General features: G+C 37.0%; 4 protein-coding genes across 4 annotated transcripts; 2 read left to right on the top strand and 2 right to left on the bottom strand. All coding sequences in view use genetic code 12, as the record gives it.

Annotated features, from left to right (window-relative positions):
* Positions 1-360: 360 nt before the first annotated feature.
* Positions 361-654, top strand: SFT1 (v-SNARE; the record flags this gene model as incomplete). The annotated part of the gene is made up of 1 exon (XM_001527595.1): positions 361-654. One exon carries the CDS (start codon positions 361-363, stop codon positions 652-654), a length of 294 nt encoding a protein of 97 aa, XP_001527645.2.
* Positions 655-866: 212 nt separating this feature from the next.
* CAP1 (F-actin-capping protein subunit alpha) lies at positions 867-1667 on the bottom strand (the record flags this gene model as incomplete). Its single annotated transcript, XM_001527596.1, has 1 exon — positions 867-1667. The coding sequence occupies one exon, from the start codon at positions 1665-1667 to the stop codon at positions 867-869; it is 801 nt and encodes a 266-aa protein (XP_001527646.2).
* A 408-nt stretch (positions 1668-2075) lies between these two features.
* UFD4 (Ubiquitin fusion degradation protein 4) lies at positions 2076-7514 on the bottom strand (the record flags this gene model as incomplete). The annotated part of the gene is made up of 1 exon (XM_001527597.2): positions 2076-7514. One exon carries the CDS (start codon positions 7512-7514, stop codon positions 2076-2078), a length of 5439 nt encoding a protein of 1812 aa, XP_001527647.2.
* A 4038-nt stretch (positions 7515-11552) lies between these two features.
* BOI2 (polar growth protein) lies at positions 11553-14876 on the top strand (the record flags this gene model as incomplete). Its single annotated transcript, XM_001527601.2, has 1 exon — positions 11553-14876. One exon carries the CDS (start codon positions 11553-11555, stop codon positions 14874-14876), a length of 3324 nt encoding a protein of 1107 aa, XP_001527651.2.

Raw genomic sequence — 14876 nt, forward strand, 5'->3', positions numbered from 1 at the left:
TAGTAGACTATAAATACTTTGTATTTCATATTTCAAATATCAGATTCATTATTTTCAAGGCTTGCATTTTGTTAGATCTAGTTTCCATCTCTCTTTTATGTATCTCACCCTTTCACGTGACCATCTCTTTCTGCGAGATATATTTTTTTTTAATGTGACACCTAACTAGTTATCTTCCTCCAAACTCTCGTTCAGGTGGTAATAACTGTATTTTTGGCAACTAAATCACTTTTGCTTTCACAGTTACACTATCATCATTAAGACCACCACGCGAGCTCTACGCCACCACCACCAGACAATTATACATTTTTGACTATCGTTACGCCTACGACTCTTATCATTATCGGCATTAATACTACAATGAGTGACCTCTATGCGCACCGCGAAGAGCAAAACAATCAGAAATTCGAACAGCTAGCTCAAACCTTGAGTCAGTTTCGTAATACTGTGAACCGCGATATTCACGACTCTATACAGCAAGAGAATGGTCTACTTAATCAATTAAGTGATAATTTTTCAAATTTGATGCAACAAGTGAAAAGAACACTGGGTAATTTGACCACAGTAATGAATCGAAATAGCAGCCTTACAAGAATCGTGGGGCTTATCTTATTAGGATTCTTTGTCATTTGGATGCTATTTAAATTGTATTAAAAAAAAAAAACTACAGTTATTTTGACTTTGAATCATAATGTATGGCAGATCATAAGATAAGGACATGTTTTATTTCAATATAGATAGATACCAAATTTCCAAAAAAATAAGAAAAGACCCTTGTTTGTCAGTGCCTCATGAATCAACACAAAGTTTACAAAAGTTTACAAAAGTATACGAAGTGCAAGAAATATACACGATATATACTGTATTTACTTCTTGTTCACCACATCAGAACCTAATCTATAGTTCCCGATAGCGTTACCCCAATTAATCTTTGACCTAGTCACAGGTAAAACACGTCTTAAATTCTTAAATGATTGTTGGTTCAAACTTTGAAACTGTTCAATAATTTTCAATTCAATTGCATTCTCCAGTTTGTTAATGAAATTAACGATACCACTGGCATCGCCGCTTTTGCCAAGGGTTCCTGAAATTTCATCATCGGTATACTTTAACCGAACATTGCCTTCTTCAAAATAATGTATATCTAATGCCACGACCCCAGTGATCTGATCACCATTTACTTTGTATTCGCTTCTCCATGCTCCAGTGTAGAAATTGTTTTGATTTTGTTTTTGCCCAATAATAATAATGCGAAATGATTTGTCATTATCGTCGGCAAAACCTTCTGGGATAATGTTAAATGTAAAGTCCCGGTAGTAGTCCTCACCATACTCTTCCAATTTCTTAACCAAGTTGGCGTTGATTTGACCATCAGTAGAATAAGATTCAACATCAATAATCCGGTTTTTTAAGACATCGAAATTGAATTTCTCTTCTTTAACAAAATCAATATATTTAGATGACTGGGAGTCTTTGTTAAATTTGCTTATTATATAGCCTGATATGGCGATAGGTGTAGAGTTTATGAACTCGGCAATAGCATTCTCGATTGTAGATTTCGAAATGCCGGTTGTGATTGCGCCAAGGTTCTCAGCGACGCTAGAAAGCTCAGTTGACGGAGCACTCTCAACTAGTGAGGTTATGAGATCTTGTAATTGGACAGACATCAAGGAGTATTGCAATACCGTAAGACGTATATATATATATATATATATATAAATATACTTATATATACAAATATGAGTTTATATGTGAATGTGTTTGTGCGTTTAGAAAGACGACAAATGCCAAAGCAAAAGGGTGTTCAAGTTAGTATTACTATTAGACACTAAAATCGCGCACTTACGTGAATTTGAGGGGAAGCGAGTGCTGCTTACTTTGCGCGCATGAAATAAATGCATTTCAAAAGAATGCAGATTATCCCAATAAGTATCACTGACACAGAGCAATCACGAGAGTTTTCAAATAAATTGAAAAAAAAGACTGAATTAATAAATAGAAAAGAGTAGATACATCACTACGAGTTGCTCAAAAGCTTTTAAATAGTTTCCGTCTTCTTCTTCTTCTTTATTCTTCTATGATAATAAAAATGCACCGGCACCTTCGCTGATTGCCTGCAATAACTTGCGCTTCATCACATCTTTACTGGAGTAATTTGGTAACTTTAAATAGTTTGCACAAGTCATCACAGAGGGCAAGTAATCATCATCTTTCAAACCATCTTCAGCCATCTTACGCACAACGGTTAGCTCAGGCCGTAAACTCTTGAATCCACCAATAGGTAATCTGGGTGAGCCAGTTAAAAACTGTAAAAACTGCCTCTTTTCTTCCTTGTCAAACTCAACCAACACGCTGATCAAATTTTTGATTCCTTCTGATTCTTTATTGTAACCATGATTTGCATTTATTGCCGATGACAAAGCATCAAATGACCAATCTTCTTCTGCATTACCGAAGAGCTCCACCAACTCTTTATAAGAGAATATAATAAGGGAGTTGATTGGAAACACCTTTGAAAAACCCTCCATAAATGCTTTTGTTTGGGAAATTACACCAGTGAATAGGGTTGCATCAACAACCTTATGGATATAAGCTTCCAAATTCGTATGGTCAACTTGCACTTCCCGGCCATTTGGAATCAACTCGTAGTTCGGATAGCCTGGTAGGACAAAGTAAAGACCTAAATCCTCAATTGTTGCATCGTCAATGCGAAGGTCCCGTTTTTGTGACGCTGGAGTTCTTTCATATACTTTTATATATTTTTGAAGGTGCTCTAATGATCTAGCCAATTCGGGATCAACTAAGTGAAGGTTTGACAATGTCGCAAATTTTCTACTTTGCTTTGGTGTAGTATGAGCTTGCAAAGTTTTGCGGTTCAAAAACTGAATGAGTTTAAGAAAAATTGGGTTAAAATTAAAATCAATAATTCTAGAGTCAAGTAGAGCTCTAGCAACAAATTTCCCAAGCGAAGAACAAAAATACAAAATCTTCTTGCCATTGTCACTCAGAATTTGTGTTCTATCCATTGGTGCTGGAAAAAGCCCATTACTATTGATGATGTATGGATCATTCAGTTCTAGTCCTTTTTTAGAGCCAAAGTTTGAAAGACTTTGGTCTCTCCAAAACTTTAACTTCTTGCGAATGAATTCCTTTGAAACAGTTGCATAAAACTCCAAAGTAGGACCCAATCCTGATCCAGCTTCATCAAAATATTCAATCTCCAATATGCCAGGCGTTGATCCGTAAAGTTCCAACACTTTGATTGCACTTTGTAGCATCATATTCCGTGATATACGAACCTTGTGCCTAGTTGGCCTGCCCAATTGTGGCCGCAGGTTGCGGCTATTTTGTGACCCTTCAGAATTATTTTCAAGGCTCTGTTCACCTCGTAATTGCCAATGATATATGAGGCGAGAATAGCCAAACGAAGTCGATTGAAGGAAAAAAACCCTTGTTTCCAACGGAAAAATGAATGCAAAATGTTTCGTCAAGTGCAAGCTCCAGTCAGGGAGAGTGCCGCTAGCGACCACCAACGGTTCTTCCAATTGTCGATTCAACTTTACTGCCAACTTCCAATTTGTGAATTCCTTTGTTGGAATACCTTTACCAATACCACTATCTACAACTAATGTATTCATCTTGAACAATGCTTCCAACAATTTCAAAACATCAACTATAGATTTGTCGTAGCCATCGAGCTCATGTTCGTCATACGTAAAGTTGTATTGGTTGATTTGTGAGTCATTGCTCACTTCAGCACTAACTTTGCGGAATGTAACAAGATGCACATCTCCCCAGATCTTATTACTTTGAGGGTGATTGGTATGTTTATCTTTTTGTACGGCTCGATGTATTGCTCCATAAATGGTTGTTTCAATGGGGATGACCTCACCATTGATTAAGAACTCGATATTGTAATCACCATGCTTGCTCTTTTGATCCACTAAAGAATCACTTGCATCGACATTATCATGCAGAACCCCTCTTTCCAGTGGTTTTGTAAATTCTTCCATAAATCGCAATCTTTGTTGTATAAAAGTTTGCACTGATTTGAAAGTGGCAATTGCATGTACCGATAATACCATATTCTGCAACGACTTTGCAAGAACCTCATTTCCATCGTCCTCTGTTTTCAATCGAAGCTTGATTTGATTCGCCATTAGCGAAGTTCTACTTGCATCGCGTGCATAGGCTGAGTGTGAATTTACTGGGCCTGATGCACCCGCTGAAATAATGTCAAATGACTCTGCCCTTGTCAAAGCCTCTTGCAATTTGTGTATCAATGTAGTCACCGCGTCATAGTCATCACCGAAAAGCAGTGATACGAATGATTTATACATATCGGTGAGTTCCAAATCATGTTCACGTAAATTGTCCTCCAGAAACAAATTAGCGAGCAGACCAATCAAGCCAGATGACAGAAGCTCAAAGCTAGAAACACCTGAATAAGATGAAGAAGATCTATCAGACAGATTGCTATCGAGAATTGTTTTCAATTTTTGCCAGATTGTTGACCATTCTGTGAACCCAAATGTCTTGTAGTTTTTAGGATCCGATAGTACAGAGCTAAGTTCCTTCAAGTCTTTCATGTGCTTGGATAAACTCAAATCATTGATTGAAGTAAAATTTGTATAAAGTTGATGAATGTTAGATGCGGCTTGTGCAATTTTGGAATACGAGTCATTCGCAGACAATGTGTTCATGACATAATCTTTGGTTATTTCCATATCGATATACTTGTTTGAATACGCAGACATCGAAATGTACCTTCTTGGAGTTTGCTGTTGTTCACTAGGGTTCACTTGCGCGTCTGGTTTTATGCCCCAACTTTTAAACTCGGTCAGAATTTGGTCAATGTCCAGCATTAATCCTTCTTTTTCAAATTTCGTGGCAAATACTTGGGTGTTTTTCAGAATGAGAATTTCCATTATTTTGAGTGAGCAGTAAAGCAGAATTGTTGGTAATGCATTCTTGATATATAATGTCTCCTTTCGAGGATGGTAATTGTCACCAAATCCTATTACTTGTTCATCATTATCATCATCTTCTTCTCGCTCTTCGTCCTCCTCTTCCTCGTCCTCCTCTTCCTCGTCCTCATCATCTTCATCTTCATCATCTTCATCTTCTTCATCTTCTTCTTCATCCTCCCCTTCGGCGTCCATTTCATCTTCATTGTCGTTACCACTTTCACTCATATTTTCATCTTCGGCTACTGCAGAAGAAACCAAAGACGAAGAAGACAATGCCTCATTACTTCTTGACTCAGGTATACGATTACGAGAGTCATTCTTGGAACCAGATTGAGAATTCACCCATGATCCTGTTGAAGGTGGTTTCATCTCGTTCATCTCAGTCAACACAGACTCTTTATACTGAGTGACAACAGAAGCAATCAAAGTTCCAATCGGTTCTTTCGAATCAACACTTACCAATTCATCACCCGATAAGGAGTGTACCATTCTGTACAAATCAGTAAAGCTTTTTCTGCGAATCTCAAAGTCCATCGAGGCTTGGAAACTCATAATAACCACAGGCCAGATATTATTGACAAATTGTTGATATTCTTGTGGGATGATTTCAAGACATAACGAACGTCTTCTCTCATTAATTTTTTCTTTCTCGGGGCTCTCTTCAATTCTTGAATTAAAATTAAATAATGAATCGTGTGGCAGATATGTGACTGGCAAAAGGTAGCCAATCAAAGTAAGGAAATTTGCAACTAAATCCTTTGGGGCAGCCATCAAAGCTTGAACAGATAGGGAAGCACATTCTTGATCAATATTTGATCTTGTTTTTTCATATTTGCTTAGCAGTTGAACAATAACCTTATCAATTCTGCAGTAGACAATGAGGGTTTGTGAGATATTGACACTGACACTAGCAAGAATGATTAAGCTTTTGATGAGGCTTAAACAAGATGCAAAGGAAACAGCAACTTTGGATGAATTAGAACTTGGTTTTGTGTTTGAATTGGATCCAGAGCTTGAGTTTGAGTTTGAGTTTGAGCTTGAGCTTGTATTCAGCGACTTGTTAGAACTAAGAATAATCACCTCTGTAAGTTCCTTCAAAAAATCTTCTCGTCCATCAAATAATTGATCTAGCAACTCAGGATTATTTTTAAAACTGTTTATAATTCTTGATACTGAGATCCACGCATTTTCAACGACGTTAGAGTCTGTATGACTTCTAACAACCTCAGTTATAGAGTGGAATGCTTCTTTAACACGTCCGTGATTAGCGATACTTATGTTTGTGCACGAATTTGAGACAATACTCAAACACTTTCGTTGTGCATGTACTGTTAGGAAATCGAGGTATTGGAGACATGCGGACAAGCCTTGGTTTGAGATTATGCTATTATGTGAGATTGGGTCTCGTGATATCATTTCCAAAGTCTGCAAGGCTTGTTCAGTCAAGTCAATGTATGTAATTTCCATAAGCTTATTGCATAATGCAGGTATCGCATTGTTGTTTAATGCATCGTGAATAAAGTCCTGATTTACTTCAAGAAAGTTATATAGACATCGACAAGCAACAAGGTGGAGTTCCAACTCTTCGGCCAACTTGGGATCCTCCATGATTTGAATGATGGATTTGGCAAGCTTGTTTGCTGGGATAAGTCTCTCTGCAGTCAAACCGTTCATCATAAGTAGTCTTTCCGAGAGTTGGTTTAATGATTCGAGCACAATATAAGTGTCATCGCGTTGTTCCAAATTATTGATTAAAGATTCAATTTCAGAACTCTCGCTACCCATGCTACTGCCAAAACCTCCACCACTTCCAAACATCATACCATCACCCATAAGCCTTTGCATAACAGCCATAAAATTGGATGGAACAGGACCGCCACTTGTCTCATTTCTTGCGTTCGATAATTCTCCAAAAGCACGTAAGAAACCAGCTCGTGGTTCTTCTTGCTCGGTGTCAGCATCTCCACCACTTATTCTTTCATTATCACGATTGCCGGCATTTTCAGATTCTGTGCGGTTATTTACAAAATGCTCGTCTCTATTATTATTATCAACACCTTCTCCTACACCAATCAAGCGGCGTAAAAAATCAGTTGTTTCGCGAGAGCCTAGCTCCGGAAGCATATCATAGAGGTTTTCTTCCTCGTCTTCCTCTTCCTCTTCTTCCTCTTCCTCTTCGTCTTCTCCATCCTCTTCATCGCTTTCACTTTCATCTTCTTCGTCATCATCACTTGAATCATCAACATACTGCTCTGTTTCAAAAACCACATTACCATGACTCGTATTTTCCTCAAGATCCATATTGATATCCTCGTGATCTTCTTGAATTTCATCAATCTCCAATTCGGGATGACTTTCGTGCTCAATTGCAAAATCCCGTTGGCTTAATTTTCTATGCTGTGCTTGTTGTGCTAGCCTCAATAATGAATCATCTTCATGTTCTTCGTCTGAAGATAAAACAGTAGCAATATCATTTGCAATACCCACGGAATTGGAGTCTGCACTTTGCACGTTCTTTGAGCTAGGTCCTTCATCTGCACCCATTTTCAGTTATCGATCGTCAAGTAGATCAATATATATATATATATATATATATATGTATGTATTATTTATACTTGTTCAGTTTATATTTTAAATTTGCTTACACTCTTTTACTGAGTTGCTTTCGATTTTTTCAATTTCTTTTCAAGCACTTGGATGCTATGCTTTGTCTTGCTGCCAGAAATAGCCAGCAAAAGTGAAATAAAAAAATAAAATTAAAAAAAAAAGGACAACAACAAATGAACAAGGAGGAATACTTGGATCAATCAATCCAAGTTTGTAGATATTGTGTGGAAACTGTGGAGAAAAAAAAGAAAAGAAAACACAATGTTTAAACCGTTATCTAATATGTATTTAAGATGCTAGTGTGTTGCTGGGTAAAGTGAGTTAAGGTCTGTAACTGTGTGTGTATGTCTTTATGTCTGTATGTTTGTATGTTTGTATGTTTGTATGATCAATTGATGTTTGGCTTATCGAGAAGATGTGGTTGCCATATTCTAGGCTTGATAATAGTAGTAGTAGTATTAATAACAATAATATTATTAATTATTAGTGGCAAAACTCAAAAGAAAAAAAAAAATAGTGCACGTGAGCCAAGTGGGCCAAGTGAGTAAAGGGAAAGAGAAAAAAGGTGAATGAACCTACTACAAAACAAAAGAGTGTGAGTGTCGTAAAAAAGAAAGTGCAGGTTTCCATATATATATATATATATTTTTTTTTTTTTTTAAAGAGACAACAAAAAATATGTCATTGCAAAAATTATAGAAGGAAATTTTGGCTTTCCCTTTCTTTCTTTTCTTTCTTTCATATTTTTTTAGGGGGTAGTGGCAGGAGAAAAGGCGACAAACAGTATACGGTTGTCAGAAGAAATGTGGACTACCCCTTAAGCATCTAAACATAGATCTTTTAAAGGTAATTATGGGACAAACTCTATAAACTTGATCTATTTCTCAGGTAATTGGGTTTCAAAATCAAGATGAAGACTAGCGGTACAGTATATTATCAAAGTTAGAAACTTTCTACCATTGTAGAAGAAATCATCTCTTTATTTTCAAAAAAAGTTTCAAAAATTAAATGAAATTGAGATAAAAAATTTCCTTTATTTTTTTTTTAAAGAAGCATCTTCGAGTCGTTACTACTCTGCCAAAAAATTGTAAATTGTTAATTAGAGAATATAGAAATTTCGTCTTTAAAAAATGCAAACAAAAAGACATGTGTGTTTAATCACGTGACTCAAGTAAAAACAAAGGTAATAACACAATATAAGTCACATGATCGCGGTGTGAGCGATTGCTGCAGTTAACTAACATATATGTCAAATAAAACAAATACTCTTGGTAATGCAACTATTACCATAGTTATTTTTGTTTTGTCCTAGTGAGTAGCTACAAGTGTGCAATATATTCTGTTTTGACAGAGACCAAATTGTAATATAATGTAGATAAGAGGGTTTGGTGACAGAATTGAGAATACGATAAGAGGGTTGGATTCTACATTCATTACCTAAATAGGAAAGTTGAGTTTTTTCCTTTTTTATGGCGGAGTGACTGTAAGAGTTGACGATGAGCCTTAGACTTGGATGTTTGTGTTCTATTGGGAGAGGGAAGAAATGGGGGGGGGGGGGGGGTGGGAGGGAAGGCTTGAAATATATGATTGTCGTGTGGTGAATATATATATATATATATATGTTTTGTTTGTTGATAAGGATGCACATGCAGAGCAGATCCTTTATACACAATCTCTTACTCTCCCTCTCTCTCTTTGTCTCTAATTTTCATTTTCTTAAGTTAATGGTTGATGGTTGATGGTTGGTATTGATATTGATATTGATATTGAAATTGATGATTGATGGTTGATGCTTTTTTGTTTCTTTTCTTTCTACTTCTCCTCTGTCTGTGTTAGATGTGCTGGCGCTATTTGGTTTTTTTTTTCGTTCTCGTCTCTTCCCATCAGTTCTAGACCCACTGGCATCAACAACCAACGCCAACAAAGAAACAAAAATTTGAAGAAGAAGAAAAAAAAAAAAAAAAAAAAAAAGAAAAGGACACGCGGCATTATACAGTGATACACATTACTTTTTTTTGAGCTTGTGCGTGTGCGTAGGCCAAAAAAAAAGAGAGAGAGAGAGTACATATCAAAAGGTTTATATAGAGATATGGAATGGAGGTACAAAAGGTACAATTAGATGAAAAGACGTCTATTGTCCCACAATAAATGCAGATTCAGCTAAGATTGAACCAACCAACAAACAAATAAACAAACAAAGGAAAAAAGGAAAAAAGAATTGCACCATCGCTTGGTGACTGCATTTTTAAAAGAACAACCCACTACAAGAAGGGTTGACAATGTACGGCAAATGAAAAAAAAAGAAACATTAGGAAAGGATTAACGTGAATAAACCTACAAGTTAAATCTAACCACTTTACACTGCTGGGACCACAAGTCATTTCCATTTCCATTTCCATTTCCAATTCCATTTTAATTTCCATTTTAATTTATCTCTAATTGACAATAGTGCCGAAAAGAAAAAAGGGAGGAAAAAAAAAGCATTCAGAAATGAAGATGCTGGGTAACTCTGACACTCTCTCTTTCCTGATTATTCTGTAAACAACCTCACACGCTCGTCCTATTACTTCAAATATACATTTTTTTTTCTTCTATTCTGTTGACCTACTCTCTTTATATATTTGACTAATATTCAAATTTCCCCATCGAGTAACTGAGAGGAAACTCATCTATGTTATATTGCCTGTAAGTACCTAGGGAACTACATCTCTTCTTCTGGTTCCTCTCTCTCTATTGTCTATGTTTTCTTTTTTTCTTTTGTACCGTGTCGTATGACCAAAGTACACTACCTAGATTAATAATAATAATAATAATAATACTACTAATATTATTATTATTATTAAGTTACTTCAATGTATTTCTTTTCTCATACTAAAAAAGGACTCTAGTAGAAGAGTAAAGTTAAACTTTTTATAAAACAGAAAAACCAAATAAAGCCGAGGACCATAGAGCTTAGAAACTTATGAAGACAGAAAGGTAAAGGTAAAGGAATGAAAGAAAAAAAAAATAACTCATTATTTTATCCTTATGTATATGATGAAGCTTGTGTTTCCTTCACGTATGTAGGAAGAGCTGGTCACTAACTGCAATAGGTTAGAAAATGTGGGAAGATGAAGAAAATTAATAAATAAAATAAAAATAAAATAAAAATAAAAAATTAAAATAAAAAAATATTAAAAACATTTCGTGTGTGGCAAGACACTAGACACTAGAGAGGCAGTGAGCAGTCGGTAGTGACAACAAAGACAGCAGAAACATCAGCGACAAAAAAACAAATAAAAAATAAAAAAAAAAATAAATAAAAAAAAAATAAAGAGGAATGAGAGGAATGAGGTACACAGAAACACATTAAATTTTTTTTTTTTTTGACAACCAAACATATCACAATACACCAAACCACTAGCCCTACCATTCCCCCCCCACCACCACTACCACCACCACCACCACACTACACAATTACCTATAATTACGCTACATCACAAACTCACATACACACACATTCTTTTTTTTTTTGCTTTTCCTTTCTTTACACCAGACCATCATTTCTTACACACCTCCTTTAGTGTATACTCACAACAAATACATTTACACACAAGTATAACACATACTCCTCTAGTCAATATCTATTAGAACTTGAAGCAAACAATCAAAAAAGTAACCGGAACATAATAAAAAAAAGGGGAATAACCGAAAAGAAAAGAGAAAAGCCAACCGCAGACGAGTGACAATACAGATATATAAGCATATTGTAAAACCATAACAACTCATTAACTTCAACCACGCTATTCGAAGTTTTACCATCAATATTAGTGTTTTTAGTGCTAGAATACGGGAATTTGGAAATATTTTTTTGCACAACCCAACCTATTCTCTTTTCACCAGATAAAAAAATCACAACAATCACAACAATCATACCAAACAAACAATATAAACAATACAACAAATACAAAAACCAAAACACACTAGTTTCTCAACATGGATGGCGCAACGTATATATGCATAAAACCATTTCACGCCAGATTGGGAGACGAACTAAGTCTCAAAATTGGAGACAAGATCCAAGTGCTAGCAGACGATAGGGAATACAATGATGGATGGTATATGGGAAAAAATTTGCTCACCGGTGAGGCCGGCCTATACCCAAAAACATTTACTGAACTTTTGGAAAAAACTGAAGAGAAAACATTGTTAAGATCAAGATCAAGAAGAGTAATGACGCCACCAAACAAGAACAATAGCCAAAACAATCTACTGAAAGAGACCCTTAATGGCACAACAGGTGGCTCTGGCAATGATGGCAGTAATGGCGACTCGTCTCAGAGTAGTAGCCATACCCCCAACGTATCAAGCAATTTGAACCCATACAATACAGATCAAAACTCAAAACTTTATAACAATAACAATAGCTCATCGAGCAATCTCAATAGCGAAATCGACAAGGCTTTAGAGGAATTACAACTACACGGCTCTACTTCAAGTCTCCAAAACGAAAATGGACATGGAAAAGAAAATGGAAACCAAAATGGAAACGTTAATAAAGATGGCAACAAATACAATAATCAGAGTAGCAACACAAATGAACTGAAATCCAAGATAGCAAATGTGTTGACATCTTCTGCATACACGTCCACGCTTTCGTCTTCCAAAAACAACGTTAACAATCACAATAATAGTAATAATAGTAATAATAGTAACGGTAACCCTCACTCGTCGCACAATAGAAACACTTCCACACAATCAATGACAGACGATCTAAACCCATTGCAAGCAATGTCATGGACTCCGAAGCAAGTCTCTTCTTACTTTGCCTTGGTCCTCGGATTTGATAAGGAAGTTGCCGGTAAATTCGCCAAACATAAAATCACGGGTCCAATTTTGTTTGAGCTCGATTTGGGTCATTTAAAGGAATTAGAAATTGACTCTTTTGGCACTAGATTTGAAATTCATAAGGAAATTGAGAAATTGCGTGAAATTAACTTGAGGTCAGCCAAATTCAAAGAATCAAGAACAAGCTCGCAATCAACATCTTCGACAAATAAGAATGATCAATCGCAATCAACAATGAGCTCGTCTCCAACAGAGTCAACTCCATACCACGAAGAAGAAAAATATAAACTACCCAAGATTTCTACACCTAACGACTCACAATCTATGTATCCTTCACTGCACACAAGCACGTTTCAAAATGAATTAATGCCATCGGCATTTGACACATCAACATCAACCGTCAAGCATCAAAGAAAAAGATCACAATCTGTCGAGAACTTACCTCTGGAGTATGAATCTTCATTTATGTCCCCAAGAAAAGCACCTGAACCACCATCAAGCAACTATAGTCCTTTAGATACTAGCTATAAGTTTGGCGCAGGGACTAATAGTGTTAACCAACAACACCAGAACCAGCATCACCATGGCTTATACACAACAAGAACAAATGCATCAAGTCATGCGTTAGGTCATACGCCCATTTCAAGACCCGCATCATCAATCTATGACCAAGGTTCGCATCACAGGCAAAGTTCTCAAACATCAAATTATAAACAACATCACAGGAAACAATCTAGCGTTCAGAGTCACCGAAGACATTCGTCTCTACTTTCGTTTCTTCCCAACGGTAACGATGACTCAAAAGGTGGTAATTTGAATGGTTCCAACACTGCTGGCACTCCTATTCAAACACATCCAGCTTCATTTGCTGCCTCAGCAGCCTCAGCTGCAGTGGCATCATCATACGATAATAAGCAACATGGTAAAGCAAATGACAACCGCAAGCTTATTTCGCCAGCACAAATTCGTAGAGAAAATGGTGCCGATAATGGCGTTGGAAATAATACAAGAGAAAACAATGGTGCATCGTCACCTCGAAAATCGCAAATCTTTGACGTCTCAACATCGCCAGTTGACATTGATGACGCAACATTATCGCCCAAGAAGAAATCTGCATCGATGAAGAACAAGTCGTTTAATGCATTGAAGGACGATAGACGCGTTGCTAGTGAACCCCAGTCTGCAAATCTATCCAATGCAAGACCTTCTGCTATGAGGCTCAAAAGTCTTAGGACCACTTCTACTCAGAATTTCAAAAATTTAACCGGATCAAAGAAGCTGAAGACTTCTGCATTCACGGAAGGAATTCGGGAAGTTACTCCTAATGAAGCAACTAAAACAGCAAACTATAGTGGATACATGGCTAAAAGATCGGGCAACACTGTGTCTTGGAGAAGTAGATATTTCACGCTTCATGGCACTAGATTATCATACTTTACATCGTTCAAGGATAAGAAGGAAAAAGGTTTGATTGATATCACGGCGCATAATGTGGTTCCCATTAATAGCGAGTCTGAGGATTTGGACAAAAGTGATAGATACGCAGCAATGTGCGCCTCAACAACCTTTGCGGGCAATTATTGTTTCAAGATTGTACCACCAGCACCTGGCTTCAAAAAGGGACTTACTTTTACGCAGCCAAAGACTCATTATTTTGCAGTGGAGAGTGAAGAAGAGATGAGAGGCTGGATCAAGGCTTTGATGACAGCTACTATAGATATTGATGATTCTGTCCCCGTTGTGAGTAGTTGCTCAACACCAACTGTTAGCTTGAGCAAGGCTCAGGAATTATTGGCAAAAGCACGCGAGGAAAACAAATTGAAAGACGAAGAGTTGCGTGCCAAGGGGTATATCAGAGGAGATGAGGACTTTGAAGCTTCGTTCCAATCGACATCATCAACATTAACAGATGCGCACGAAAACTTGAGACCAAATTTGACAGTTGATACCAGAAAGAGCATAAACTCTTTGGCACCACCACCTCCAATGACTCCGCTGTTGCAAAGATCCGGCAGTCAAAGTGGGTTTGCATCACCGTATTTGTTAGCTTCTGGGTATATGTCACCTAAATCTGCATCACCAGGGAATACTCCAGCTGGTGGAAGTACTAGTCCAGGCTATTTTGTAGATCCACAACCTGCCTATGCTTCTTTACAACCCGCGCCCTCGCGTCACGCTTCAACATCCGCATACACAAAGTCAAGCAATAGAAATCATGGGGATTTGAATACTTTGTCCACTAACCCGTATTCCACAGCATCATCATTACTAGACTCTTCACAAGCTGACAGTACCAATAATGCGCGTACACCCGAAGAGTCCAAGTCGCGTGGAATGTTTGCTTCTCATCCACACAAAACAACAAATGGCAGCACACCTACTGCTTCTATGCCAAAAAAGCAAGAGAAAATGATGGCATTCAGCAGTGATGGATCAGGAAATCATACTTTTGTCATCAAGTCCAAGAAATAG

Source organism: Lodderomyces elongisporus, chromosome 1 (assembly GCF_030384665.1).
Source record: "Lodderomyces elongisporus chromosome 1, complete sequence".
NCBI classification, from domain to species: domain Eukaryota; kingdom Fungi; phylum Ascomycota; class Pichiomycetes; order Serinales; family Debaryomycetaceae; genus Lodderomyces; species Lodderomyces elongisporus.